This window comes from Mustela erminea, chromosome 4 (genome assembly GCF_009829155.1).
Source record: "Mustela erminea isolate mMusErm1 chromosome 4, mMusErm1.Pri, whole genome shotgun sequence".
NCBI classification, from domain to species: Eukaryota; Metazoa; Chordata; class Mammalia; order Carnivora; family Mustelidae; genus Mustela; species Mustela erminea.
In genome coordinates, this window is record NC_045617.1 from 133,897,394 (window position 1) to 133,924,722 (window position 27,329).

The 27,329-nt window shown below is 35.9% G+C and overlaps 1 protein-coding gene across 1 annotated transcript in view; it reads right to left on the reverse strand.

Moving 5' to 3' along the window:
- The window catches only part of OFCC1 (orofacial cleft 1 candidate 1), a gene marked incomplete at its 5' end in the record, with an annotated part of 303,058 nt that overhangs the window by 171,286 nt on the left and 104,443 nt on the right, over window positions 1-27,329 (reverse strand). The window contains 2 exons of the mRNA XM_032341375.1: window positions 22,357-22,567; window positions 26,512-26,775. Coding sequence (XP_032197266.1) covers window positions 22,357-22,567; window positions 26,512-26,775 — 475 coding nt within the window. The remainder of the gene's footprint in view (window positions 1-22,356; window positions 22,568-26,511; window positions 26,776-27,329) is intronic.

The following is a 27,329-nucleotide window of genomic DNA, read 5'->3' on the forward strand; positions in this document are numbered from 1 at the left end:
AGGCCTGTTTACCTCCCCTTTATAGGTGAAGTAACAGGAGTTACAGAGTTTAAGGAACTTGTCAAAAGACATTAAATGATAAGAATTAATGTCTGAATTTAAGCCTCTCCGACTCTCATATTGAGGCTCTATTTCCCCCACTGAAGTTGCATTGATTGGATTACCTCTATTGATTCTTTATGGAGCATTTCTAACAGTAAACAGAGATTATGGCTAGTTGTCACAAAAAGAAACAAAAGCAGAACTCTTACTCAAGCCTCTATGACTTTCAGTTGCTCATGCCAGGGAGGAAAGGAATAACAAAATATGAAGAAAATAATTTTGATAGCTACATTGTTGAGTTCATACTACATATCAGGCTTTACAGTTTCAAAGTCCCAAATTAGCTACTAATTTAAAACCCTTCCCCCCAATGTTTTAAAACATTTCAATGTGTAATAAATTTTGCCAATTCAAATTTTACCCTTTTCCATGAAGACATCATGCTAGATGAATTTAACCAGTCACAAAAGAACAGATACTGTATAATTCTACTTATATGTGGGACCTACAGTAGTCAAATTCATAGGGATAGAAAGCAGTCTGGTGGTTTCCCAAGGCTGGGAGAAGGGGGAAATGGGAAGTTAGTGTTTAATGGATACACAGTTTCAGTTTTGGAAGATGACAAAGTTCTGGAGATGAAGCAGGATTGTGGTGATTGCAGAACAGTGTGACAGTACTGAATGTCACTGAGGTATATACCTTCTAAGTGGTTAAAATGATAAATTTCATGTTGTCTTTATTTTACCACAATTAAAAACATTTTTCTACTTTCACATTTTTCAAGCCCTAAATGAAATGTTAAGAAGCATTTAAAACGCTGTGAGACCCTAGATGACAACAAAGGGCTTCTGGTTAGGACCAGATGGCTTAGACTCATTTCTCCCATCTTCTCCCTTCTAAGTATAACTATAAAAATCCAGAAATAATATAAAAGACACCAAAGGGAGAACTCTGAAAGGTATAATGAGGAAGGAGATGTGATTATAGAGCCCAGGACTGGAGCAACAATATAGGGTAAGGCAACTTAATCCCACCCTCCAACTACACAACAGAAGACCCAGGCCTAACGTCTTCAAACCCATCTTATTACCAGATAGTGCTCTAAGTAGGTTCATTCACCTACTTCTCAAAAAGAAGTCCCACCAATACCACCAAGTGATTCCAGTAGCACTGGAGAGGAGGATAACCCGGAAGCCAGACTGGAATGAACATCCAGGGGATAAGTTCTCCTTCCCTCCTGCTTGAGACAGCCCTCCCCCACCACGACACAACAGGTGGCTGAGTGGCACTAGTGGGTGTATCCTGCTGATACTAGTGACTGCACTAGGACGCCTCTTAACATCCTAGAGCACAGGGTCGTCAGACCTGGAGAAGCTCCTTTCTTCTCAGGGGTTACCAGCAGGGCCTGGTGGGAGTCCCAGATGCACAAGCTGAGTACTGCAGACCAAAATAGCACATTTTTCAAATGTTGAAAGACAAATATCACCACCCACAAATCTTATATCCACTGACTACCCTTCAGGAATAAAAGCAGAATAGTCTCAGATGCAGGAAAACTAAAAGAATGTGTCACTAGAAGACCTATCCTTAAAGAATGGCTAAAGAAAGCTCTTCAAACATGAAATAATAAAGGAAATGACAAAAGAAGGAATCTTGAAGCATCTGGAAAGAGAAAAATGGAGAAATCATCAAATGTGCATATGTACTCTTATTTTCCTTATGGGTGTTATAAATCATGTTTGATAATTGAAACAATAATTATAACACCATGTTATTCAAGACAATTATATTTTAAAATGGTGAAAGTAAAAAGACTTAAATGGAGGTAAGCTGTCTGCACTTGACTCAAGTAGGTAAAATACTGACACCAGGAAACTGATACGTCACATATTTACATTGCTAGACGCAGAGCAACTACTATGAAAACCATGCAAAGAGATATGTTAAAAAAACAAAAATAAATCAAGATGGAATCCCAAAAAGTGTTCAAGCAATACCCAGGAAGGAAGTAAAGAGGAGCAGAAAAATTTTTTAAAAAAGACATAATGAGAAAACAAATTTTAAAATGGCAGACTTAAGCCCTATCAATAATTACTTAAATGTAAATGGTCTAACTTTATCAATAAAAAGACAGATATTGAATTTAAACACATGACCCATTATATACTATTTATTAAAAAGCATACTTCAAACTCAATGACACAGATTAAAAGGAAAAAGAAAAATGAAAAAAGATGTATCATGCAGACGTTAATCTTTAAAAAGCAAGACTGACTATATTAGTTCCAAATAAAATAGGTAATTAACATCAGATAAAACACCAGATAAAATAGAGTTCAAGGCAAAAACAATTATAGACAGAGAGAAATATTTTATAATAATTACATCATAGATAACTGTCTTGGGGCGCCTGGGTGGCTCAGTGGGTTAAGCCACTGCCTTCAGCTCAGGTCATGATCTCAGGGTCCTGAGATCGAGTCCCACATCAGGCTCTCTGCTCTGCAGAAAGCCCTTCCTCCTCTCTCTCTCTCTGCCTGCCTCTCTGCCTACTTGTGATCTTTCTCTGTCAAATAATTAAATTCTTAAAAAAAAAAAAAACTGTCTTAAATACATATGCATCTAAAGCAGAGATTCAAAATACATGAAGTAAAAACTGATAGGGCTCAAAAAAGAAATGGAAAAATTCCCAGTTATAATGTAGGACTTCAACACTCCCCTCTCATCAAATGATAGCACTACTAGACAGAAAGTCATCAAGGACATAGAAAATTTGAACAACATAATCAACAAACAATACCAATTTAAACACACACACACACTCTATGAAACAACAGCTCAATACAGATTTTTTTTCCAAGTGCCTGTGGATCATTCAAATGTATCCTGGGCCATAAAAGAAACTTCATCAAACTGAAAATAATTGAATAAAATATTTTCTCTGATCAAAATGAAATCTGACCAGCAATCAATAACAGAATGTCAAGGGGAAACTTTAAGCCCTTGGAAATTAAACACACTTCTGAATTATCCATGGGTCAAAGAAGAAATCTCAGAGGCAATAAAAAATAGAACCGAATAAAAATGAAGATCAACATTTGTGAGATTCAGACACAGTAATGCTGAGACGGAAATCTATAGCACTAAATGCTTACATCAGAAAAAAAAAATCAATAATCTAAGATCTTATCTTAAAGGAACTAGAAAAAGAGCAAAATAAAACCAAATCAAGTAGATGGAAGAAAATAATAGTGATTAGAATAAAAGCCAGTGAAATTGAATTGAATTTCCAAACAATTGACTAAATTAATAAACCTCTAGCAAGACTGACAAAAGACAAAAAGAGAAGAGACACAACTCATCAATACCAGGAATTAAGTGGAATATTATTACAGATATTGAAGCCATTAAAAAGAAAAATAAAGGAATACCTTAAATTATCTTAAATAACTTTATGGACCAATTCCTCAAATACTAAGAATAACAGAAACTCATCCAAGATGAAATAGATCATATGAATAGTCCTGCAGCTGTTAAATAAACTAAACTGACAATTTTGAACTCCCAGGCCCAGATGGTTTCCCTAGACAATCCTACCAAAATATACAGGAGCATTAACACAAATTTTACTTAATCACTTCTAGAAAATAAAGAAATGAACACTTTCTAATCATTTAATGAGGCCTTTATAACCCTGACACCCTCAACACAAGGCAAAGTACATCAACAACAATAGTACAGACCATTATCGCAGAAACATAAAAAAATCCTCAACAAGGGGAACCTGGCCAGCTCAGTCGGTTAAGCGTCTGACTCATGGTTCCAGCTGAGGTCATGATCTCAGGGTTGTGAAATTGAGCCCTGCTTTGGGCTTCTTTCTGGGCATAGAGTCTGCTTAAGATTCTCTCCCTCTCTTTCTGCCCCTCTCCACCATAAAAAGCCCTCAACAAAATATTAGCAAATTGAATCCAACAGTGTGTGAAAAGAATTACACAGCCTCACTATATAGTTACGGTAATTAATACTGTGTAGCGTTGGGACAGACACATAAATCAATGGAATAGAACAGAGAAGGCAGGAAAAAAAGTTCAAGAAATCTGCCCAATGGCTGATTTTTCAGAAAGGTGCAAAAGCAAGTCAACAGAGAAAAGATATCCTTTTCAACAAATAGTATGGAGAAATTAAACATCTCTTGACCAAGAACAATAATAATAATAAAATAAAATAAAAATTGACCTGAACCTCATCCCTTATATTAAAAATAACTTGAAATGTATAATCTTTTGGGGGGAAAAGAAAGGAGAAAATATTCAGGATCTAGGGCTAGACACAGAGTTTTTAGACTTGACACTAAAAGCCTAAACCCTTAAAGGAGATTGATAAATTGAACTTCATTAAAATTCAAAGTCTCTACTCTATGAAAGACCCCATTGAGAGGACGAAAAAGCAAGCTGCAGACTGAGAGAAATTGTTTGCCAACCATGTATTCAACAACTATTGGTTTTATCCAGCAGGACTTGTGTTATGGGGAAAATATCAAAATGATGAACTCCTGGTGGTGTCTCCAACAATGAGTACACTACACTCAGTTAAAACTTTCTTTCATTGTAATTTTTCATACTTGGCCTCAGGAAGTTCTATGTGCATTTATGCATGAATATGGGTGTGCATGTGTAATTGACATCATCTTAACACTAATAAAAGCAAGACACCAGACTAACCATAGAGAAACTAACTAATGAGAATTTATTTGAAAACAGAGGATAGGTAGAATGAAAGGAGAAATATTTGCAGTTTAGAGTTTTGTATGACTGTTTTTCACCAAATAATGTTTTCACAACCTATGTCTCTTCACTACCTTACAGGACCCATCAGTGCCTTTAAAACTAACATTATGCCTTCTATATGTTTACACTACACATGTCAAAACCATTGAAGGATTTTTTTCACTAAAACTTACAACCTACAGATTTCTAAATGCTCAAGATCCTAGTGAAATAGTTAAGGTTCAGTGTTCATTTAACAAGTTACAGTAAATAATCTTAACCAAAAATTAGTTGTGGTTTTGCAAATAAAGGTGGTTTGAACTCACTGGCCCTCGTCAAAGACCATCTGTTATGTAATACCAAGTTGTTACATCATTCATTGCCAAGGTGTCAGCATTCAAGACCTGACTGATTTTTCTGAGAAATGAGTATAACTCCAAGAGATTGACTTTCTCCTACTTCATGCTAAAAGAAATATTGTTTGACTCAAAATCCTATTTTCTAATTTATATTTCCTATTCCTTATTCCACGTGGACCATCTAATTAGACTGAGTGGATCATTCTGAATAAAATCACTATCCCTTTTGATTCTAATTATTTCCACTTTGAACAAAGTCAATCATCTGTTCATAGGAAGTTAGACCCTGGAAGAAGGTGAACTAAATGAGTCAGACCATTAAAGTGTTCAAAGCCAGATTCATGTTTAGAGAGAGTTAATGAACCCATTTATTCATGTGATGACTCACAATACCTTTTACTTTTCATTTCAACTTTTATTTTCACCAGGTTGACAAGGACAGTACTGGACCAAAGGAAATGCTCTCTGCTAAGGACTTCCACAAAGAGCCCATAGTGTGTCTTCTAAGGAGCAATGTCTATTCGCAGTGCCACTTACAGGCAGCATCTACAGTGGTAAACCTCAGGGAATCATAGAATAGCATCATGGAGTGAAGGGGAAATAGGTGGTTTTTATCAATGGGCATAATCTCCATTTCACAAGAGGAGAATATTCTAGAGATTTGCTGTACAAGATCAGCCATATGATTAACAACACTGTATTATACACTTAAACGTTTGTTAAGAGGATAGATCTCATGTTATTGCCACAACAAAATAATATTTAAGGCATGCAAGAGCTGGTAGTTAAAATCAGTACTAAAAAGTAGAACAACTGTAAAGCCATGTTGGAGAGGCTGCTGCTTTGTCATGTCTAGGGAACAAATTCTTCTCAGCCATGGTTTCTCTCATCACAATCCATTTAGTACATATTATTCCCACAGTTCCTTATTTCCCAATTGTCTAGAGTATACATTTAGCTTTGGGTACTTCTGGGAATGCTCTTATCAAAGAGTGCGGCCAAAGGTGAGCATGTCTTATCACAGGTCTACAGTGACCTGTTCTGAACTTCCTAAACCACCACTCCCAAGGCTTTCTAGGAAGCGTCAAATACTCCCAGCCTGGTCAGTTGTGTCGTCTCGTATTAAGTGGAGAACTACGATATTATTCGTCATCGATATCTACCTCCGGAATTATCACTTTGTAAGGATATTCATCTAATCCTGAGGCACAGAGTACCCACAGATTAATGCAGCCCAGTTGCCCTTTTACGTTTCCTCACTGTGCTACTTAATAGCACAGGTACAGAGGGAAAAAGGAGTGTGATGACTATATGAGACCAAATAAAACGGCCAGGGTGTAAAATGTCCTGAAAACACAAGTTGTAATCTGCTGTTGTCAATCTAATCCACACACACTCTATAATTAGAAACATATTGGAATAGGGCAGCAGGCACGTATTTGTACTTTTCCCTCGAACCTTTATTTTGATCATTCACATGTGACAAGTTCATTTTTATTGCTGCTTCCTTTAAAAAAAAAAAAAAAGAATTTTTAAAAGTTCGCTTCCAACCGTCCCCTAGAATTTTTCGGATGCTTCCAAATAATTTTTCATTTTTATTTTCTCACGAAAGGAGGCAACACAGCAAAGACTGTAACCTGCTGGAAACGTTTTAAGCCCATCTCGTCTCTGCGTCCCCCAGATCCTTTTGACACACCCTCCTCCCTCCTTCCTTGGCGTTAAACTGCTTCCCTACTTCCTTTACAACAGTGGGAACACTTCCCTTATGGGTGTCAGGATCTCTCGGAGGGGGCAGGGGCTGCCCTGCAGAGGAAATGACAAGCTGTGAAACGTAAAACAACAATTCCTTCCACATGTTCCTTTGCTCCTGGAGCGGTGAGGGCTTGTCAGCTAGCATCACTCTGGAATCAGGCAGGACTGTGCGTCGTAGTTCTGTCAAAACTAATTTACAATTAAAGACCTGCATGACTGTTTAAAGCTTTTTCAATTCCAGCAGTTTTCTGAAATGACTTTGAGATTGAAGTGGATCAGACCAGAAACTGTTGTTATAATTAACTGCAGTGGAAGGGAAAGAGGCTCAACAAAATAAGACAAAGCTGAAAACAATATATATATAAAATATATATAATATAATACATTATAAACACAAAATTTGTTTATAAATAATATATTTATATAATATAAATATATTTCTATAAATGCATATATTTGCATAAGTACATAAATACATATATACAAATAAATGTATTTATATAAATATATTTGTTATATTTATATAATATAAATAAATAATATATAACATTTATAATATTGTATGTTTATATTACATGTTACTATATATTTATATATTAATGTAGTATATATTTATTTTATTTCTAATATTATATATAATATATTAATATATAATTAATATATAATTAATATAATATAATGTATTATACTGCATATATTATTATATATTCATATATATGTGTATATATATATACTATACCTCCAATTAACAATTAGCATATCTATGGAATTTTCCCAGCTGACCCCCAATTTGGGGAATTTAGTGTTGCAGCTATTGGAAATCTTATTTAATTTGTAAATAAGGCTACAAAATGACGACTATATTGGTAGGAAAGAAAGAAGGGAGGAAGGAAGGAGAAATGGAAGGAAGGGTTGATTTATCTTGACCATCTGCCACTTAAAAATTATGTTATTTTAAAATATTTTACAGCATTTTTTTAAAAGATTTTATTTATTTATTTGACAGAAAGAGATCACAAGTAGGCAGAGAGGCAGGTAGAGAGAGAGGAGGAAGCAGGCTCCCCGCTGAGCAGAGAGCCCTATGTGGGGCTCAATCCCAGGACCCTGAGATCATGACCTGAGCCGAAGGCAGAGGCTTAACCCACTGAGCCACCCAGACGCCCCCAACTGATTTTTGATAATGGGGTAAAGGTGACTCAGTGGTGAAAGGACAGTCTTTTCAGCAGTGGTGTTGAAGCAACTGGATACTCATATGTAAAAAGGGGGAAAAAAAACAACTTCAACCTTAACCTCACACTTTATTCAAAAGCTAACTCCAAATTAGATCATGGATCTAAGCATAAAATGTAAACAATAAAAGTTTCAGAAGAAAAACATAAAAGAATATATTGTGACTTGGATTAGCTAAAGTTCAGATATGATTTCAAAAATACAATCCATTGAAAAAATTGGTAAAATTGGACTTAATCAAAATTCAAAACCTTTGTTCTGAGAATGACACTGTTAAGAAAATAAAAAGACGGGAGCACCTGGGTGGCTCAGTTGGTTAACTGTCTGCCTTCGGCTCAGGTCATGATCCTAGGATGGAACTGAGCCCTGCATCAGGCTCCACGCTCAGTGGGGGGTCTGCCTCTCCTTCTCCTCCCTGCTCATGCTCTTTCTCACTATCTCGGTCTATCTCGCTCTTAAACAAATAATAAATAAAATCTTTTTTAAAAATTTATATAAATTATATTTATTTATATATTATATATTTGTATGTTATTATTATATTATATATAATAATTTATATAAAGATTTATATAAATAAAAAGATACGCTACAGACAAACCCCCTTTCCTTTGCAAACCACCTTTCCCACAAATGATTTGTATCCAGAATGTAGAAAGAACTCTCAAAATTCAACAACAAAAAAAACTCCAAACAACCCAATTCAGAATAGGCAAAAGACTTGACCAAAGATTAATATGGATGACCGCTAAGCACATATAAAGATGGTTAATAAAATTAGCTACTAAAAGAATACAAATTGAAATTATGACTTCAAATTTAATTTGAATGCATATTAGAATGACTTTTTTAAAAAAGAACGACAAGGGGTGCCTGGGTGGCTCAGTGGGGAAATGCCTTCAGCTCAGGTCATGATCCCAGGGTCCTGGGATGGAGCCCCGCATTGGGCTCTCTGCTCAGCAGGGAGCCTGCTTCCCCCTCTCTCTCTGCCTACCTCTCTGCCTACTTGTGAGCTCTGTCAAATAAAATAAATAAAATCTTTAAAAAAAAAGAAAAGAACAATACTAAGTTTGGATGAGGGTGCAGAGCGATTGAAACTTTCATATGGTCCTCATGGAAATGCAAAATTATTTAGCCACTCTGTAAAAGAGGCAGCTTCTTATAAAGTTAAAAATAGAATACCAGTGGAGCCCCTAGGTGCTCAGTCAGTTAAGTGTCTGACTCTTGGTTTTGGCTCAGGTTATGATCTCAGGGTCATGAGATCATGCCCTGCCACAGACTCTATGCTGAGCATGGAGCCTGCTTGAGAGTCTCCTGTCCTTGCTCACTGTCTCTCTCTCTCAAAAAAAAAAGAGAAAGAAAGAAAAGAAAATACATATATCATCCAACCCAGCAATTCTACTTGTATACCTACTTGTATATCTCTTAGAGAAGTAAACACTATGTTCACATGAAAACTCGTATATGAATATTTATAGCAACTCTATCCATAATTGCCAAAAATGGAAATAACTGCTATGACCTTTCATAAGCGAAAAGATAAAACTTTCGTCCATCCGTTTAGTGGCATGTCATACAGCCATGAGTAGGAATGAACTATTGATGCGTACAAATCAGATGAGTCTCAAAGGCACTATGCTGACTAAAAAAAAAAAAACAGCCGTGTCAACAAAAGATGACATAGCCGTGTCAACAAAAGATGACATAGCCTACTGCTGGAGCAGAGGAGGGTGGGGGATAGAGTAACTGGGGTAACTGGGTGATGGGCATTAAGGAGGACACTGGGTGTTATCTGCAACTGATAATTTATTGAATACTACACGGGAAACTAATGATGTACTATCAGTTGGCTAACTGAATTTGAAAAGGGAGGAAGGAAGAAAAGAAAGAAAGAAGGAAGGAAGGAAGGAAATGTGGGAGATAAAAAAAAAAAAAATACATACCCTATGAAAATTTTGGAAAATACAAAACTTTAGGGATTGTAAAGAGATCAGGGAGGAGCAGGGATTAGGGGTGGGGTGGGGAGTAAGGACCTGGCCCCGGGCAGGTGTTCAGGTAACAGAATGGTTCTTTGTCCCTATTGTGGTGCAAATCACACAAATCTAAATTACATTGGTACTCTAAGAAAGTCAGTTTTACTGTTTTAGTTTAAAAAATAAAATAAACTGGACCCCTGGGTGGCTCAGTGGGTTAAGCCGCTGCCTTCAGCTCAGGTCATGATCTCAGGGTCCTGGGATCGAGTCCCACATTGGGCTCTTTGCTCAGCAGGGAGCCTGCTTCCCTCTCTCTCTTTCTGTCTGCCTCTCTGTCTACTTGTGATTTCTCTCTGTCAAATAAATAAATAAAATCTTTAAAAAAAAATTAAAAAAATAAAATAAACTGATGCAACATGGGGGCTTAAGTGGGTAGGAGAAGAATAAATGAAACAAAATGGGATTGGGAGGGAGACAAACCATAAGTGACTCTTAATCTCACAAAACAAACTGAGGGTTGCTGGGGGGAGGGGGGTTAGGAGAAGGGGGGTGGGGTTATGGACATTGGGGAGGGTATGTGCTTTGGTGAGTGCTGTGAAGTGTGTAAACCTGGCGATTCACATACCTATACCCCTGGGGATAAAAATATATGTTTATAAAAGATAAAAAATTTAAAACCGCAAAAAAATAAAATAAAATAAAATAAATTGTTCGCTTGACTTATTTCCATAGACAGGAGTTAGAAGCCCAGATGGCCCTTGACCATATTCACTTACTCATTTAACAAATAGTCACTGAGAATCTATGATGTTTAAATATCAATGATATTTAGCAATATTGCTGTCAGTCATTGGTACACAAAGAAGCAAAACAAAGATTCCTGTCCTCTTGGAGTTTGGAGTCTGGCTACACCTCTTTACAATGAATCTTCTTTTTAAAATTTTATTCTATTTTGTTTTATTTTATTTTATTTTATTTTATTTTATTTTATTTTTTTCAGTGTTCCAAGATTCATTGTTTATGCACTATACCCAGTGCTCCATGCAATACGTGCCCTCCTTAACACCCACCAATGCATTTTCTAAGACTTAGTCAAATCAATAGGGGCATGAAGGTGACACAGAGGTCATGCTTTGAGAAGAAGCTCAAAGCTTCGTCTCTAGCGATGAAGGGAGGCCCTATATATATCTAAGAGCACGTCTGTTTCAAAGTCCCTCTCAGGGTGTCTCATTCAAAGTAAGGCTGCAGTGCACTCCATAGTTAGGCCACCTCCTGCCCTCATTCTCATCTTTAGGAACCAAAGCTGGAGAGGACTCTAAAATTTCTGTTGCATAACAGAGAACAGTTTCAAATTAAAAGATTAATGAATTACTAGAACATTTAGTACGTTATTTGACTCTCCCCACAAACTTGCAAGTAGAAAATTCAACCATTACTAGTCTTATTTCATATACATAAGGAAACTACCTCACAAATTTTCACAAATACTCAAGTTTACTGAATAGTAAACTTGTGATTCAAACTCGTTTTCGGACCTTGAGTCCATATTATTTTTCCCTGTACCACAGTATGATAGCCAAGTGAAAACCATTCCTTTGCATTTCTTGGCTTTGCTAATCCACAATTGTCATTTTTTTTAAATTTAATTTTATTTTTTCAGTGTTCCAAGATTCATTGTTTATGCAGCACACCCAGCGCTCCATATAATACGTGCCCTCCTTAATAGCCACCACTAGACTTACCCATCCCTCTACTCCCTCTCCCCTTAAATCAATTGTTACTGATTAACCCATTCATTTAACAAATCTTGGCTGACCAATTATTGTCTGCCAGGGACAGTGGCAGAATGCGTGGACTAGACAAGAGTCTGTCATAATTGCTACGAAGGGAAAGAACTCTGGGGAATTCAGTGGAGGCCCTGCACAGGGCCTTCCTTCTTTGGAAAGCTAGATTATCAAGGAAGAAAAACTAGGCAGGAAACGACTCTTCGGGTTGGAGGAAATAGCGCCAACGTGTGCCCTAAGGTGGAAATCACCTTGCTCCATTTGTAGGAACTGAAGAAAACCAGAACAATCAATAGCTGTACCTTCTCAACTCTGGCTGCACATTAGAATTACCAGACAGAGTTTTTATAAGAATAACAATGTCTGGGTCCTGCCCCCGCCCCCCGCCCCGAGAATTTGATCCATTTGTTCCAGGGCAGAGCCTAGACAAGAGAATTTGTTTAAAGCTCCATAGAAGAGTCAATGTACAGGCAGATGTAAGAAGCCTTGTTCTTATTAGGTTTCTTGAACCACAGATACAGGCAAATTAATATTTTAGTATGAATAGACTTCCTTCAGGATTTATCAACATTTTGGTTAATTTCAAGTGGGACTTAACTTTTTTTTTTTAAAGTCAGTTTCGAGTGATCTGGTTTTATAATGAGAAGGCTCATGACAGTATTAATTGATTTCAATACATATGGCACATGATGCAAGAATAATTAGTGGTTCTTTGTTTCCTCTTACATATGATAATACTTATGTTATAATCATTGATAAGGAAGCTTTAGGAAGCAAGAGACAATGGATTCATCCAATTATCTATACTCCCAAAGAAATACACTTCCCAAGATGGATGAGTGGCCCATTGACAAGGAATATGGAGTACTCTTACAGGATCACAGATTGAAGCAAAAAATAATTAGATATCAGAGTGGAAATCTATTATTTCAAAGTTTCTTTGGATTGGGCTTTCTGGATGCATGGTACCATTCTAATGGGGGTCGCAGAGAGCATCTATCTGACCCCTATATCACTGACCCATCTGGAAGCAGTAAAACGTGGTCCCATTATTTCTTAATAACACTGTATAAAAAATGAGTGCCACAGTTAACGCGTATTCTCTCGAAGTAGGTGGTCTCTACACTTGGGTGGCTCAGCCCTTCCAGAAGGTATCAGAGCCATTTTTATCCTTCTTTTGTCCTGAGGCCAAAACCTCCAGCAACTTTGAAAACTGTCGCTTATCTTGAGAGGGGCCAGAAGGGAAAGTGTTTAACAAGATTAAGACACCTGAAATTAGAATTTCAAATATCATGGTTTCTCAGTGATTTATTACATTTCCTAAATTTCACAAAGAATTTTTTTTCTTTTAAGGTTGCTATTATTGCTTATGTTTTTTTTAATTTTTTCTTACGTAGAAAATATCAGAAAAAAAAATACAATCTTCCCTCAACCCTTGACCCCATTAAGCTGCTGTTGAAACTCTTTCTTTCTCATTTTTAAGAGTGTCTTCTATATGCACTGCCTTAATTCCTTCTTGCTCCCTCCTCTGGTCATTGCAGTTTGGTTTGTGCCCACGTTTCTTATGTGTTCCCTCAAAAGGCATCAAAATGAACTTTGTTTTCAAAGCAAGCTGTCTTTTCATCTTTGCCTGAGTCAGTCTTCCCAGAGCCTTCCTACGGCGAAGTGAGGTTCTTGGCTGTACCAACAGCATATGGATCATATGGGAGCTGAGGAGTCTAATGGCCTACTGAATCAGAACTCGCATTTTAACTAGATCTTTGGGTGATGTGTGTGCATTTAAAGTTTGAGTAATGCTAACAGAGTATTTTACTGATGTGACCACCCTCTCCCCTTCGTGAGATTCTTAAAATTCCATAGCTCCCAGGATCCCACACCTCCTGGTCCTTCTACTTCTTGAGAGTGCTCCTTTGAAATTTGCTTCACCCTATTCTCTCATCCATCCCTTAAATTAAGGTTTTCCTGTAGCTTTTCCACTCTTTGTTCTGTAGTTTGGGCCCCATCCCTATTAGGATGGCACCCCTACATTCCTCCTGAGTTTAAATCCACTTTTTTCAACCCCAAACTAGGCACGGTCTTCGTAATTTCCCCAACACTTTAAACTTAATTTGATCAAAACCAACTGGCCAACTTTTATCTGAAACCTGCTGCTCTGGGCACCTCTTTATCTTATATCTGGGCACCTCTTATCTTTATCTCTGATAAAGGCAACACTATTTTCCGAGATACCTGAGATAGAAATCTCCTGACTATAATTTTAATGTTTTTTGTTTGTTTGTTTGTTTTTATGGTGCAGCTATTTGTCTACCAAATCCTTTTGGCTCAGGTTTAACACTTCTCTTAAATGAACCCTCTTGATTACATTCCATGACCACTATCCTACCTCTAGCTCTTACCACCTCTTCTTCGGGCTGATGCAATGGCCTTTTTATTGGATTTCTTGCCTTCAGTTACGTTTTGCCCAAGTGTACCGCCATATGTATGATGGAATCCTATCGTTCCTTATCATTCTTCAAATATACTTTATACCATTCTGACTTCTTAACTTTTCTTATGGCTATTCTTTTATCCAAAAGCATTTCCATCAATGCTTGACTTTTGAACTCCAAACTACCTTTCTCACCCCAGGTCAAAATTGTGAAATTAGCACATATTTTCCAGATCACCACAATATAGAATTTAAAATATACTGCATTAAAAAAAAATAATAAGTGTTCATGCAATTCACCCGCCTCCAAAAGCTCACTCATTTGTTTCTGAGAGTTTATCAGATCACTTTGCATGAGCTCACTATCTGCACTCTTAGCTTGTCCCACGGTGGGCTCTGGAACAAGTTGAATTACTGAATTATAGTATAGAGAACATAGCATATGTAGATAACATAACTCAATGTGTCACAGGATAGTATGTACTATACTATATTGTATACTTCCATGTCTTACATAATTTCATAGAGAAGTTTCTCTCTTTCAGCAGGCTGGTGAGTGTTTCCACACAGTCCCCCTCTCCCTGGGAATTCCACTGTAAGATAACCGTGCTAGAGAACAAGTCTGATTGACAGACAGCATACATTTCCACTTTCACCTATCTTTCTTCTTATTCTTTCTTAGCTAACTAGCTAATTGCATCTGCTTCATTTCTCCAAGTCTGAAGTTTGTCCCAGAAGGTTTGTTGGTCCTGTATGTAAATAGAGTGTTGGTAGACCTCCCCACCACTTATTCAATGTGTATGTGTATTTGTGTGTGTGTGTGTGTGTGTGTGTGTGTGTGTGTGTGTATTTCTCAGTGGAAGAGTAAGCTTAGGCTCAAGTAAGCCCCCACAGGTCAAGGATTGCATGTTATTTTGGTTTGTATTCTCAGAGCATTTAGCAGCGTGCTTTGTTGACAGTGGCTACACAATAAAACTCTCCCGAATTGAATTCTGCATCACGAAACATATATAGATGTTGCCAGAGACCATTGTTTATGCCATGTAGGCACATACAAAACAAAATTATCAAGCATAACAAATATTTCCCTAGACTGCCCCCTAAAAAAGTAAAACAGCCTTAAAAGATGGTAATAACCCAAAAGTTATATGGTGGCTCTCTTCTTCCAGCCTTTCAGAAATAACTTTCTGGCCTCAGGCATCCACCTATTTGCAAGGCTGATCATCACTTAAAATATCAACCTTGGGATTAAATTCAGAATCCTCTCAAGTGTGTGTGTGTGTGTGTGTGTGTGTGTGTGTGTGTGTGTAAGCATGTGTGCACTTGCAGGGAACATTAGTCACTTTTTCATGATTTGGGGGCTAGGGTAGATTCGGCAGATTACGTATGGAGCCTATCAATGTGGGACAGCTTGTGGAAGATCATAAACATATTTTTCAGAGAGGAACGTTGCAGCCATGAACACATCACGTGGTCACCCCTTCCCTAAGGTTTGCTCCTTTAATTGTAAATAGCCAGAAAGCCATCAAGCCAGAGTTTAATAAACTTTTAATTTGAAATGAATTACCACATGTTGTGTTTGTTTACCCATTATTAAATCTCTTAGCAACATATCAGTGGCAGAAACAGCGTACTGTAGCACAGCCCTGATATATTAGAAAACAAACCCATGGGGGATATTAACTGCTAATAATATGTTTAGGAAGCCGCTAAGAAAAATAAATAAATATAAGCAATGTAGCAGAGAGATGTATTTGAAGAGATTTGTATGTTTTCTTTTTGTATAAATCTATTCTGAATAGGAGCAAAATGTCCCTGTGCAGTCTTTGAATGTGAAGCTGGAATCAGTTTCTGAGCTCAGAGCAGAGCAAATGCAAATCAGCCTTTTCCAAGACTTGTCTTAAAGCAGAAAGATTCCTTCTCTCCCAGTACATAGCATTCTCATGCTGATTGTGTCAGTATTCATGTTGCTTGGAGTGTCACCTGTCCTCCTGTTAGGGGAACTGAGGGCAGACAGCATTTGAAAAGCCAAGTTCAGAGCACAGTGCAGTAGGTGTGGAAAATAAAGCCACAGTACCCTGAGGAAAAACTAGAAAGCAAAAATGGTCGGATGAAAAATGGTCTAAGAGTAATTGCTTCTAGTCTTCAGCTCAGTATCCTAAAACTAGGTTAAAATGTCAGTATCGCTGAAATATTATTACTGTTAAGTCAGAAGCTACTTTCTCAAAAGTTAAAAATTCTAAAATAAGATTTTGAGTTCCATGCTTAAGACTAAAGCATTGGGAGGAAAAAAAATAAAAAATAACAAGGAAGAGGAAAGAAAGAAAGAAAGAGAAAGAAGGAGGCAGGGAGGGAGGAAGGAAGGAAAAAGGGACAGAAAGAGGGAAGGAAGGAAGTAGAAAGAGAGAGAGAGGAAGGGAAGGAGGGAGGAAGAAAGGGACTCCACGGTACAGATGCACATTTCGTCAGAAGGTCTGTAGTAGCCAAAGGCAACGTCACCGAGCTGAAGTCATTCATCTCAGTTCACCTCATCACATAAACATTTATGACCTCAAATTTTCTCAGGAAGGGCAAGCACAATACAATAAGATATTTTCAGAGAGAAAAAGAGACAGCACATTCATAGAACTTTAGTTAAAATACTTTGATATAATGGTCCTAGTTTATTATTAGTTATTGTTAATTGATAACTAAAACGTAGTATAACAGAGTTCAATACTATCTGCGGTTTTAGGCATCCACTAGAGGTCTTGGGATGCATCCTCGCCACCACATAAGGGAGGACTACTATATCTTATATCCAATTTATTTTACCAAATATTTGTTTAAAACCAGATGACATAATTCAATATATATGAATTTTGTATATAAAATTTCAATATAATGTTCCCAGGTGTATATAATTATAAAGTGACATTTAATTGTCTGGAAGTGATGGTATCTTAGTTATCATTAGCTGATGATAATAGTTTGCTCATAAGGAAACAGGTCAAGTATGACTAAGGAAGCTCAGGGCTTATACTGGGCCCAGCTCTTAGGGAAGGAAGCAGGGCTTCTAAAAATGGAGTATGGCCTTCAGTGGAGCTTTACTCAGCTCAGCAAGGCATAATCTCCAATGCACTTGGGCAACTCTAGGCACAAGAAACATTTACCACAAGAAGTTGACTATGAAGCTCTGTGTTGCCCAGCTGATAGGCAGAATAAGACAAGAAGGCAGATTTCATTAGAAAATCAAATACAGCAGGCTTTAGGTCTGGCCATTATGGCAGGGATCCCATATCTCTTCCCAAAAATCTCTGCTTTTTCCCTGACCTATACTCTCGACCCAACAGTTCCCTCACTCTACGTACTCTTCATGGTGGAGCTCAACCACTTAGCAATTTCTGTAGTCTATGTGTTTATGTTTCTGTAAGGGACACATTCTTCCTCCCTACTTTCCATATCTCTCCCACTTTCCCAACGGTCTCCTAAACATTTTAACTTGGATACAACTTAAGGATCTCAAACTCAATAGGTCCAAAATCAAGCTCATGTTTGTTCGTTTGTTTTTTTCCCCTCTAATCTTGTCCCTCTTCCTTTATTTCATATTATCTGCTGGTTAATACCCATGTATAGCCATGCTAAAAAATTAGGAAACTTCCTTAATGATCCCTTACCATCAGTATCCAACCAAGCAAGAGGGACATTTTTATTCTTTGTCCTATAGTCATTCTTTTACACATCTTTAATACTCTATAAATTTAAACTCTCTTCTCCAACTTTACTGTCACTGCCCTAATTCAGGCCCTCTTCTGTGGCCAACACTGCTCTAATATTTTCCAAACTGATCTGGTTTTAGACTTTTCCTCCTCAAATAAACCTTCCTAAAAATTACCAGAGGGAACCACCTAAAATAGAAATTAAAATACATCCCTCCCCTTCTTTTTTTTAAGATGTACTTTTTTTTTTTTTTTTTTTTAATTTTAGAGCGAGACAAAGAGAGCATATGAGCAGGGGGAGGGGAGTGGGAAAGGGGAAGAGAATTTCAAGCAGACTCCCCACTGAGTGAGGAGCCTGACTCAAGCTTGGACCCAGGACTCTGAGATCATGACCTTACCCAAAATCAAAAGTCAGCTACTTAACCAACTGAGCCACACAGGCACCCCAAGTCACTCTCCTTCTTAAGATCATTTGTTGGCTACCCACTTTATATCAACTTCTCATCAGCTGCAATAGACACAAAACGACACACAAGAAAATAGTGAGGGAGTTATTACTACCCTAGAATGTATACATGGATAAATAAATGATGGCAATGAGGAAAAGTAAGTAAAGTGGGAAAAGAATAAAGACTTTTCAGGCATAAAAGGGCTAAGACAGTTTACCATATTACAGACTCAAATTCTAAATGAATTACTAACAATTTTTTTCAACAAGAAGAAAAATGAAAGTGGAGACAAGCTACATAAAAATACTATGAAGCAGAAGTATTTACCAGATATGTCAGTAAATTAATTTTCTATTGAGACAAAAAAAAAAACCCACTAAGTTTTCTGTTTAATAAAAGAGTGACCTGGAAACATGGCCAACAATAACTTGAGAGTACATGGAGATGTTTGATGGGGAGGTCAAACATAATAAAAGTCCTTATCATGCTCAGGAAGAGAAGAGAAAAATCAGATGAAATTAGACTTTTTAAAACAATTTTTAATTAAATATGTAGATGAGAAAATTCAGGATAACATCTTAAATAATTAACAATAAAATCTATAGATTATAAACAGCAGAGGATAAACAAAATAAAGAAAATTATTTTTGGTTAAAGAAAAATTCAGTAAGTATTTTTAAAAAGCAAAGAAATAGGATGGCAAAAATAAATTGCAAAAAATGTTAATGTTGTCAGCAAGTACCAATATAACAGTAATAATAGTATTTACAAAAAATTAAACTCACCTGTTAAAAGACATATTAACTACTTGAGTGCAAAAATAAAATCTAGATTTATGTTGTTAAGCCATACTCAAAAGAACACCACAGATGAGTTTTAAATTCTTAAAATAAATATTAGAAAAATAGTATATGCCATAACAATACTTATTTAAAAAATCAGGTGGTAGTATTAATATCAGAAGGAATAGATTATAAATTGAAGCATTATGGGGAGATGGAGAGGAGAAGGGAGTTGAGGGAAATTGGAGGGGGAGATGAACCATGAAAGACTATGGACTCTGAAAAACAATATGAGGGTTTTGAAGGGGTGGTGGGGTGGGAGTTGGGGGACCCTGGTGGTGGGTATTATGATGGGGATGTATTGCGTGGAGCACTGGGTGTGGTGTATAAACAATCAACTCTGTTACACTGAGAAGAAATTAAATTTTAAAAAATTAAATAAATAAAATAAATTGAAGCATTCATAAACATAGGGGGAGACTACATCTATATAAAGAAATAATAACACAAAAGTTAATAATCATAAAATTACAGGCATTTAACAACACATTTAAAATATACAAAGCAATATTTGACAGAACTACAGTGATAAATGGACAGATCTAGTCAGAACTGATGATTTCACACACAGGTAAATAAAAACTGAAGATAAAGACTTAAGCTTTCCAATCGAGAAGATTAAAAGGTAACCCCCCCCCAAAAAAAAACCACAAGAAAATAGGAGCAAAGAAATAATAAAGCCAAGTATAAACACAAAAAACAAAAGATCAATGGAGAGTAAGTCTTAATGGAGGTAGAAGAGCAGTTGTATACTTTTAAAAAAATGAATAAAAAGATAAAATTCAACCAAGATGGTAAAGAAAAACAAAGTGGGCATATATTAACCAATGTTAATAATGAAAAGAACATAATTATAAATTTAGTGGTATTTCAAAATTATAATAGCATTTTTACATATTTTCTTTTAGAGACATAAAACATCTATTGAACACTACACAAAAAACATTAGTTTCTTCCAAGGAGAAGAACTAGTCTGCAGTGGAAGGCAGATTTTGTTTTGAACAATCTGAGTGTATTCTCTGTTCAATAAAACTGTAACAAAAGGAAATAAACTTTAAAGATAATATACTATGTATACCAACATATATATACATATATTATGTGTATAATACATAATATATTACATTATATATTTAATATATGTGTATATATAACATTATAATTGCATTATATACATCTATATATAATATGTAAATAATATGTAATACTATGACTAATTTAATTCAAGTAGTTTTTCAAATGAATTAAATAGAATGATTGAATAATCAATAGAAATCAAAGATTGAATTAGAAATCAAATGCTTCCCATGAGTCATCCCACATTAAAAAAAAAGGGTCCAGAACTCTTACAGTTCAATAAGAGAAAGTTTTTAAAATGACCCAAAGGAAAAGTGAGTAAAATTTAGGTATAGGCAATTCACAGAAAATAAAACACACTTGATTAACAGAAAGGTATGAAAAAAAAAAAGGCTCCAACTTAGTCATATTCAGGGATATTTTCATAAAAAAAAGAGATACTGCATTGCAACTGAACTGGCAAAACTAATTATAACGAAGATTGATAGGATGTGAACCAAACCAACTCCTATCCAGCTGTTAGAAGGGCAAATCAATACAACCACTTTGATAGCAAAGTGTCATGTCACTATGCTAGAAATTTTAGAAGTGTGTGCCCTGTCATTCAGTGGTTCCTCTCCAGGATAGGAAGTATCTTTTACTCTATTGAAACTTGCACCTATGTGCACAAGAATGACATGTCCAAGAGTAATCACTGTAATTTTGTTTGCAACTAAGTAAAACTTGAAACAACGAATAAAATAAAAATAAAGTTTGTTAGAATCATGCATATCACCAGGTATACAATTATACAGCAGTAAAATCAATAAACCAAAAATACATGTTGGTGTGTGTGTAGGAGTTGTGCAAATGTCAAGGATAATACTGAGAGAAATGAATTTGCAGAAATAGATATAAAACATGGTTACTCAACATAAATCTTAGAAACATAGAGAAGATACATTGTTTATGATTACATACATATGTAGGAAATGTGAATGAAACATACATGGGAATGATCAATAAGTCTCAGAGGTTTGGGAACAGAATGAGCAAGCAGTTCACAGAAGGCTTTAATCACATGTAAAATACTACTTTTTAAAACAAAAGTTGTGGAGAAAAGATTCAAGATATATCAAAATAGCAAGAATGGATACAGCTGGGTACTGATTTCTGGTTTATGTTATGTTATTTTCTGTACAGTATGTTTAAAATATTTGACAACCTCCAAACTGAAAAATATAGTCCCTACTACAGTACTGGCACGTGAAAAACCTACATCACATGTAATTATTATTAGTGGTAATCCTTCTAACATTAGTATTTCGCTGGTAATACTGTAAGAGTTACTATCTTTACTACAAGTAATAATATAATTACTACAACCATCCATCCCTTACTCTTGCTTCTACCATTATTATTACTGTTAGGAGATCCAACCTGTTCTGAATGTTTTGGTAAAGGAAATAATTATCTTGCAAAAAATAATAGTCATCTCTAGTATATCCCTTCTGTAGGCTGAAACTTCTATACATTAAATCGAACAAAGAATGTTATTTGCTTATTTAGCGCTTGATTAAGTCAGTCATTGAAAACTGAGGTTTATAAAATAACTATATTATTTGAGAACTTCTTTCTGCGAATATTTTCTCTTTCATAGCCTTCTGTTGGTTAACACTCTTGTAAGCAACCAAGAAGGCTTGGTTCTAGAACTAAGGACCAAAAAAAAGTCAACTTGTCCCCCCAAAAACAGCCATAACGCCATGGAGAAAGACTTGTGTTTCAATGAAGTAATTTTATATTTGATTGTAATTAATTAATAATTATTCAATAGGGAAACTGATATTCTTGTCGATGAATACATTCTCTTTAAGCAGCATGGCATAGTAAGAAATACACTAATTAATGTCTTTCTCAGTTTTCTGCAATATAACACAACTAGACATATTAGGAAAAGAAAGCTAAAAACGTTCTACGAACCCTGAGAAGAGTGTAGGGAGGGTTTAGCCTTACCATTCAGTGATTCACGAATGTTTTCCTCCGTTTGTTTCTCTGAAAGGCCCAGGGGATTCTCCATGCCTGATTCTGCTTCCTGTACTTCAGCCGTTAAAGAAATTGGAAATTCACGGGGAAGCGGAGTTTGTCTTTCATAGGTTTGTTGATCATCCAAACACAGAGGAAGTTTAATAACCTATTCAGAGAGAAATGTCTTATCTAAACTGTTGAAAATAGTGCACACACAGTTAATTTCACCCTAGAACAATGATACAATATGCAGACTCAAAAATGTCCACGATGAATTTTATTTTCCAAACCTTATATTTGCTTGTGTTTGGCTGCCTTACAAAAAATGCATTTTTTTGTATTAGTAGATTTACATAATTGTTTCAGATATTACCACTGTTTTATATAGTCCTGAGTTTTTTCTTTGTCTTGCCTTATAATTTTCTTTAATTTCTTCTCACAAATAACACTGTCTGATACTGGGATCAAGTTAGCAAATATTCACTCAGTATTCACTGTCTCCAAGAAACAATAATTCTAATTCAAATAAAAAAGATAAGATTGTAGAATCTAGTGGCGAAACTATGGGTGTTCATTGTGCCATTTTTTTTTCAACTTTTCTCTATGTTTACAATTTTATTTTTATTTTACTTATTTTATTTATTTTCATTTAATTAATTAGTTAATTAATTTTTATTTTATTTTTAGTTTTTAAAGATTTTATTTATTTATTTGACAGAGAGACAACGAGAGCAGGAATACAAGTAGCGGGAGTGGGAGAGGGAAAGCAGACTTCCCGCTCAGCAGGGAGCCTGATGCGGGGCTCGATCCCAGGACCCTGGGATCATGACCTGATCCAAAGGCAGACACTAATGACTGAGCCACCCAAGCACTTTTCTATGTTTACAATTTTAATAATACAGTGCTTGGTGGAAAGAATCAATGACACAGGAAATGAAATATTTAGAAAAGTGCGGGAGTTTGGGAAATAATTAAAGGCTATCCTGCTTGCAGAGCTGCTCCTCTTGGATTCTTTCACATACCCTATGGAGGCCCAATCGGACCTGTTCTCCTGTCTCCAGGCTCCGGGTGTTAGCCTGAGTTCTATCCCTAATCACAACGTGGTAGAACATGTGAGGTCACAGCTAAGCCACATGCCCTGCCGCTTTCTTTCCACTAACAGACGTGGGAGGGAAATGATCATAATTTATCTGAATTATTTCCTTTCCTCTCTTCTAAAGCTGCATTACAGAAAACACTTTTCTGTTCTAGTGGTTCACCCATCTTTTCTCTTCTCTGTTCCAAGTTATTTTTTTTTTTTTTCCTGAGCGACTCCAGAAAGAGTACTCAAAAATTACATTGACTTGTTCAAAAATTGCTTTTAAGAAAACTCACGTTGGAAAAATCCTAATATTTTAGAATTTCACATAAGAGGAAAATCAGTTTTTAAGATAAGAAAATTTCATTTTTATCCTCATGAAAGAGAAGCAAATACATTCCTATTTATTCTGCCTTATGCTCAGAAAATCCTATTTTGACTAATGGCATTATTCTCATCAATAAGACTCACCCGCAGCCCCCCGTTCCATGAACTATAGAGAGAAGATCTGCTACCAAATAAGAAAGCTAGTAGATAATTACAACCATCTGTGATGACTAATGGCCAGAGGGCTCTACAAATAAATCATAATATTATTTTTCACCAATTTTTTAAAAAAGGAATCAGAAAAAAAAAGGAGGAAAAGTTTAGTAATGTGTCCAAATCAAGTAGATTTTAGTGAAATCATGCTTTCTAAGCTATTTACCAAATAACTACTTCTCTTGATCTTGTAAATTTTAAACATCCCTTCCTGATTTATCTCAAATATAAAATGCTTATATCTTTACAATCAATACTGGTACTACCCAGATGACCTTTTATGAAATAAAATTGTTGCTGACTTGCCTTGCTGTAATTGAAACCTCTGAATTTTAGGTAACAGTTGGTAAAAATTATAGATGCCTTTCACATTAGCTAGCAAACTTATATCCATATTTATTTTTTATTACAACTCTATTTTTATTTTTATTCCATTTTGATTTTTTGGTACAATATTTAATTAAATATTTAATTTTGGTACAATGTTTAATTAAACATTTTGTTATGGGTTATCTACAGTTTTCTTCAAAATTTGGATGATTTTTCAATAACTCCTTTGAATTCATTTTCAAATGCATTTACGTTATGTTTCTACATGTTAGAAACTTTTATAAACTTCTGATCCTGACACCCACCTCAAAACAACTGAATCAAAATCTCTGGGAACAAGACCTAACCATGGTATTATAAATGCTTCCTACATGATTTCAGTGTACAGTCAGATTTGACTCAGAATGGCACTATTTTCAGAATAAGTAGAAAGGCACATATTTGGATTTAGATTCAGATTTATTTTCTTAACAGCAACTATAATATCTCAAAATGATATTTCAACAAAACATTTTAATGGATTTAGCTAAAAGGGAAAAAAAAAAGCCAGCTGATTCAACTTCAAATAAGTAAAAAATAGGAAGACCATCACAGAAGAAGGATATAGAGCTCCTGATTTTTTTTTTAAGATTTTATTTATTTATTTGACAGAGAGAGATCACAAGTAGGCAGAGAGGCAGACAAAGAGAGAGGAGGAAGCAGGCTCCCAGCTGAGCAGAAAGCCTGATGCGGGGCTCGATCCCAGGACTCTGGGATCATGACCTGAGCCGAAGGCAGAGGCTTTAACCGACTGAGCCACCCAGGCGCCCCTAGAGCTGCTGATTTTTAACCCAACACTGCATGTGTTTCCTGGAAGTGTTTATATTTAATAGCCCCATTACTTTGGTAGATAGATGATGGTAATAGGTAGGCAGATAGATACATACATAAACAGACAGATAGATACATACATAAATAGATTAGATTAGATTAGATTGACTGAGAGCTACCTAGCCAGTTAGCTCGATAAACAAACAGATTGGGAAAAGTCAAACATGTAGGTAAGGGAAAAAAAAAAAAAAAGACATTTTATGATACAGGCACTGTGGCAAGACATCATAATCAGGAGGAACAAATTTGGACATACAGGACAGAAGTAGATTAAAATTGTGTTGGAATGCTTTATACTTTCTGTATGCTGCCATTTTATTTATTTATTTTTGAATCCCCCATGGTATTTGCTTAGAATGAATTTATGCAATGACAATTCTGCTAAAAGGCTTGGTTAGAAAATACATTTCCAAACATATACAAGTAAATGATATATCCTCACAGGTTTTTTGGAGTGATTTTTTTTTTTTTAATTTCTGAGGTAAATAATATAGCATGTTTTTAAGTAGTATGTATGGGTGGTAAAAGGAGCTTTGTAATGGTCATTTTTATCCTGTGGAAATGTGGGTCATTAATTGTTGTTTTGTTTTTTTTTAATGAATACATGCCTATCTCACAAAATAAATGGCAACCATCCAGAAGGCACAGACTCTATCTGATCTCATTTGTATATATAGAGTAAGCAGTGCCCAGTACATAAGAGTAGCTCAGTTAGTACTTCTGATAAGGAAACATCATAGCCTTACACCCAAGTTGCTGGGACAGATCATCTCCAGCAGCAACAAATTATAAAATGAAAATTGAAGGATTTAGGTGACTTCTCTGGGCCACTCATGACTTACAAGTTTGGGTTAAATTTTCTTTAAGATTTCTGCCAATTCTAGGATTGTATTCCTTCTTTGTAGAAATCAATTTAATTGGCATCAAGAAAGCATTAGGATGTGATTACTTTTATTTTATTTTTTTTTAAGATTTTATTTATTTATTTGAGAGAGAGAGAAAGTGAGAGAGAGAGAGAGCAGGAGAGGGAAGAAGGTCAGAGGGAGAAGCAGATTCCCCGCAGAGCTAGGAGCTGGATGTGGGACTTGACCCTGGGACTCTGGGATCATGACCTGAGCCAAAGGCAGTGGCTTAACCAACCGAGCCACCCAGGTGCCCAGAATGTGATAGCTTTAATAGGTTTATGATCCTTGTTGAAATTTTCAAAGCACAAAAAGTAAGGTAAAGGCTAAAAATAAGCAGCTTTAGAAAATTTTAAATTCTTTTTTCCACTCCAAAATCATATTACAAACCTGAAAGTAGAGATTGCACAGCCAGTGGTCCAAGTCCAAACAAATCAAATCTTCCGTTTTCCTGAAGTTGTCGAGTCTCTGATCATAATGTCCTCGGAGAAGGGGACACTTGAATTTTCCCTCTACTACATCAAAGTTGTTATCACACAAAGGAAAGGCTGCCCAGCCCACCACCCAGTCAAAACAAGTGTATTTCCCACGAAGGAGACAGAGTTCAAACAAGAAAGCCATGCCAGGTTTCACATCTTTCTTAGGAGGGAGTACCTAGGAAAAGATACCAAGACAAGGGAAGATTAGGATACTTGTACATGGAAACACACTATATTCACTGAAGCCTATGTCCAATTTATAATTAAGTAAAGAGTGGGACTTACTTCTATTTTTTGCCCTTAAAAATTAACCATTGTCAATAATGATGCAATAAACCTTAGGGGTACATATACCCTTCCAAATTAGTGTTTTCATCTTCTTTGGGTAAACACCCAATAATGGAATTATTAGATCACATGGTATTTCTATGTTTTCTTTGAGGAAACTTCATACTGCTTTCTACAGAAGTATTATTTATAATAGTCAAGATATGGAAGCAACCTAAAAGCTCCCTCCTGAGAGACAAATAGAGAAGGAGGATGTGGTGTGTGTAGAATATCTATATATAATGGAATATTACACAACCATTAAAAAGGATGAGATCATGCCATTTGCAACAACATGAAAGGATCTAGAGAGTAAGTCAGACTGAGAAAGACAAAGACTATATGAGTTCACATATGTGGAACCTAAAACAAACCACAAGAATAAAAACAAACAAACAAAAA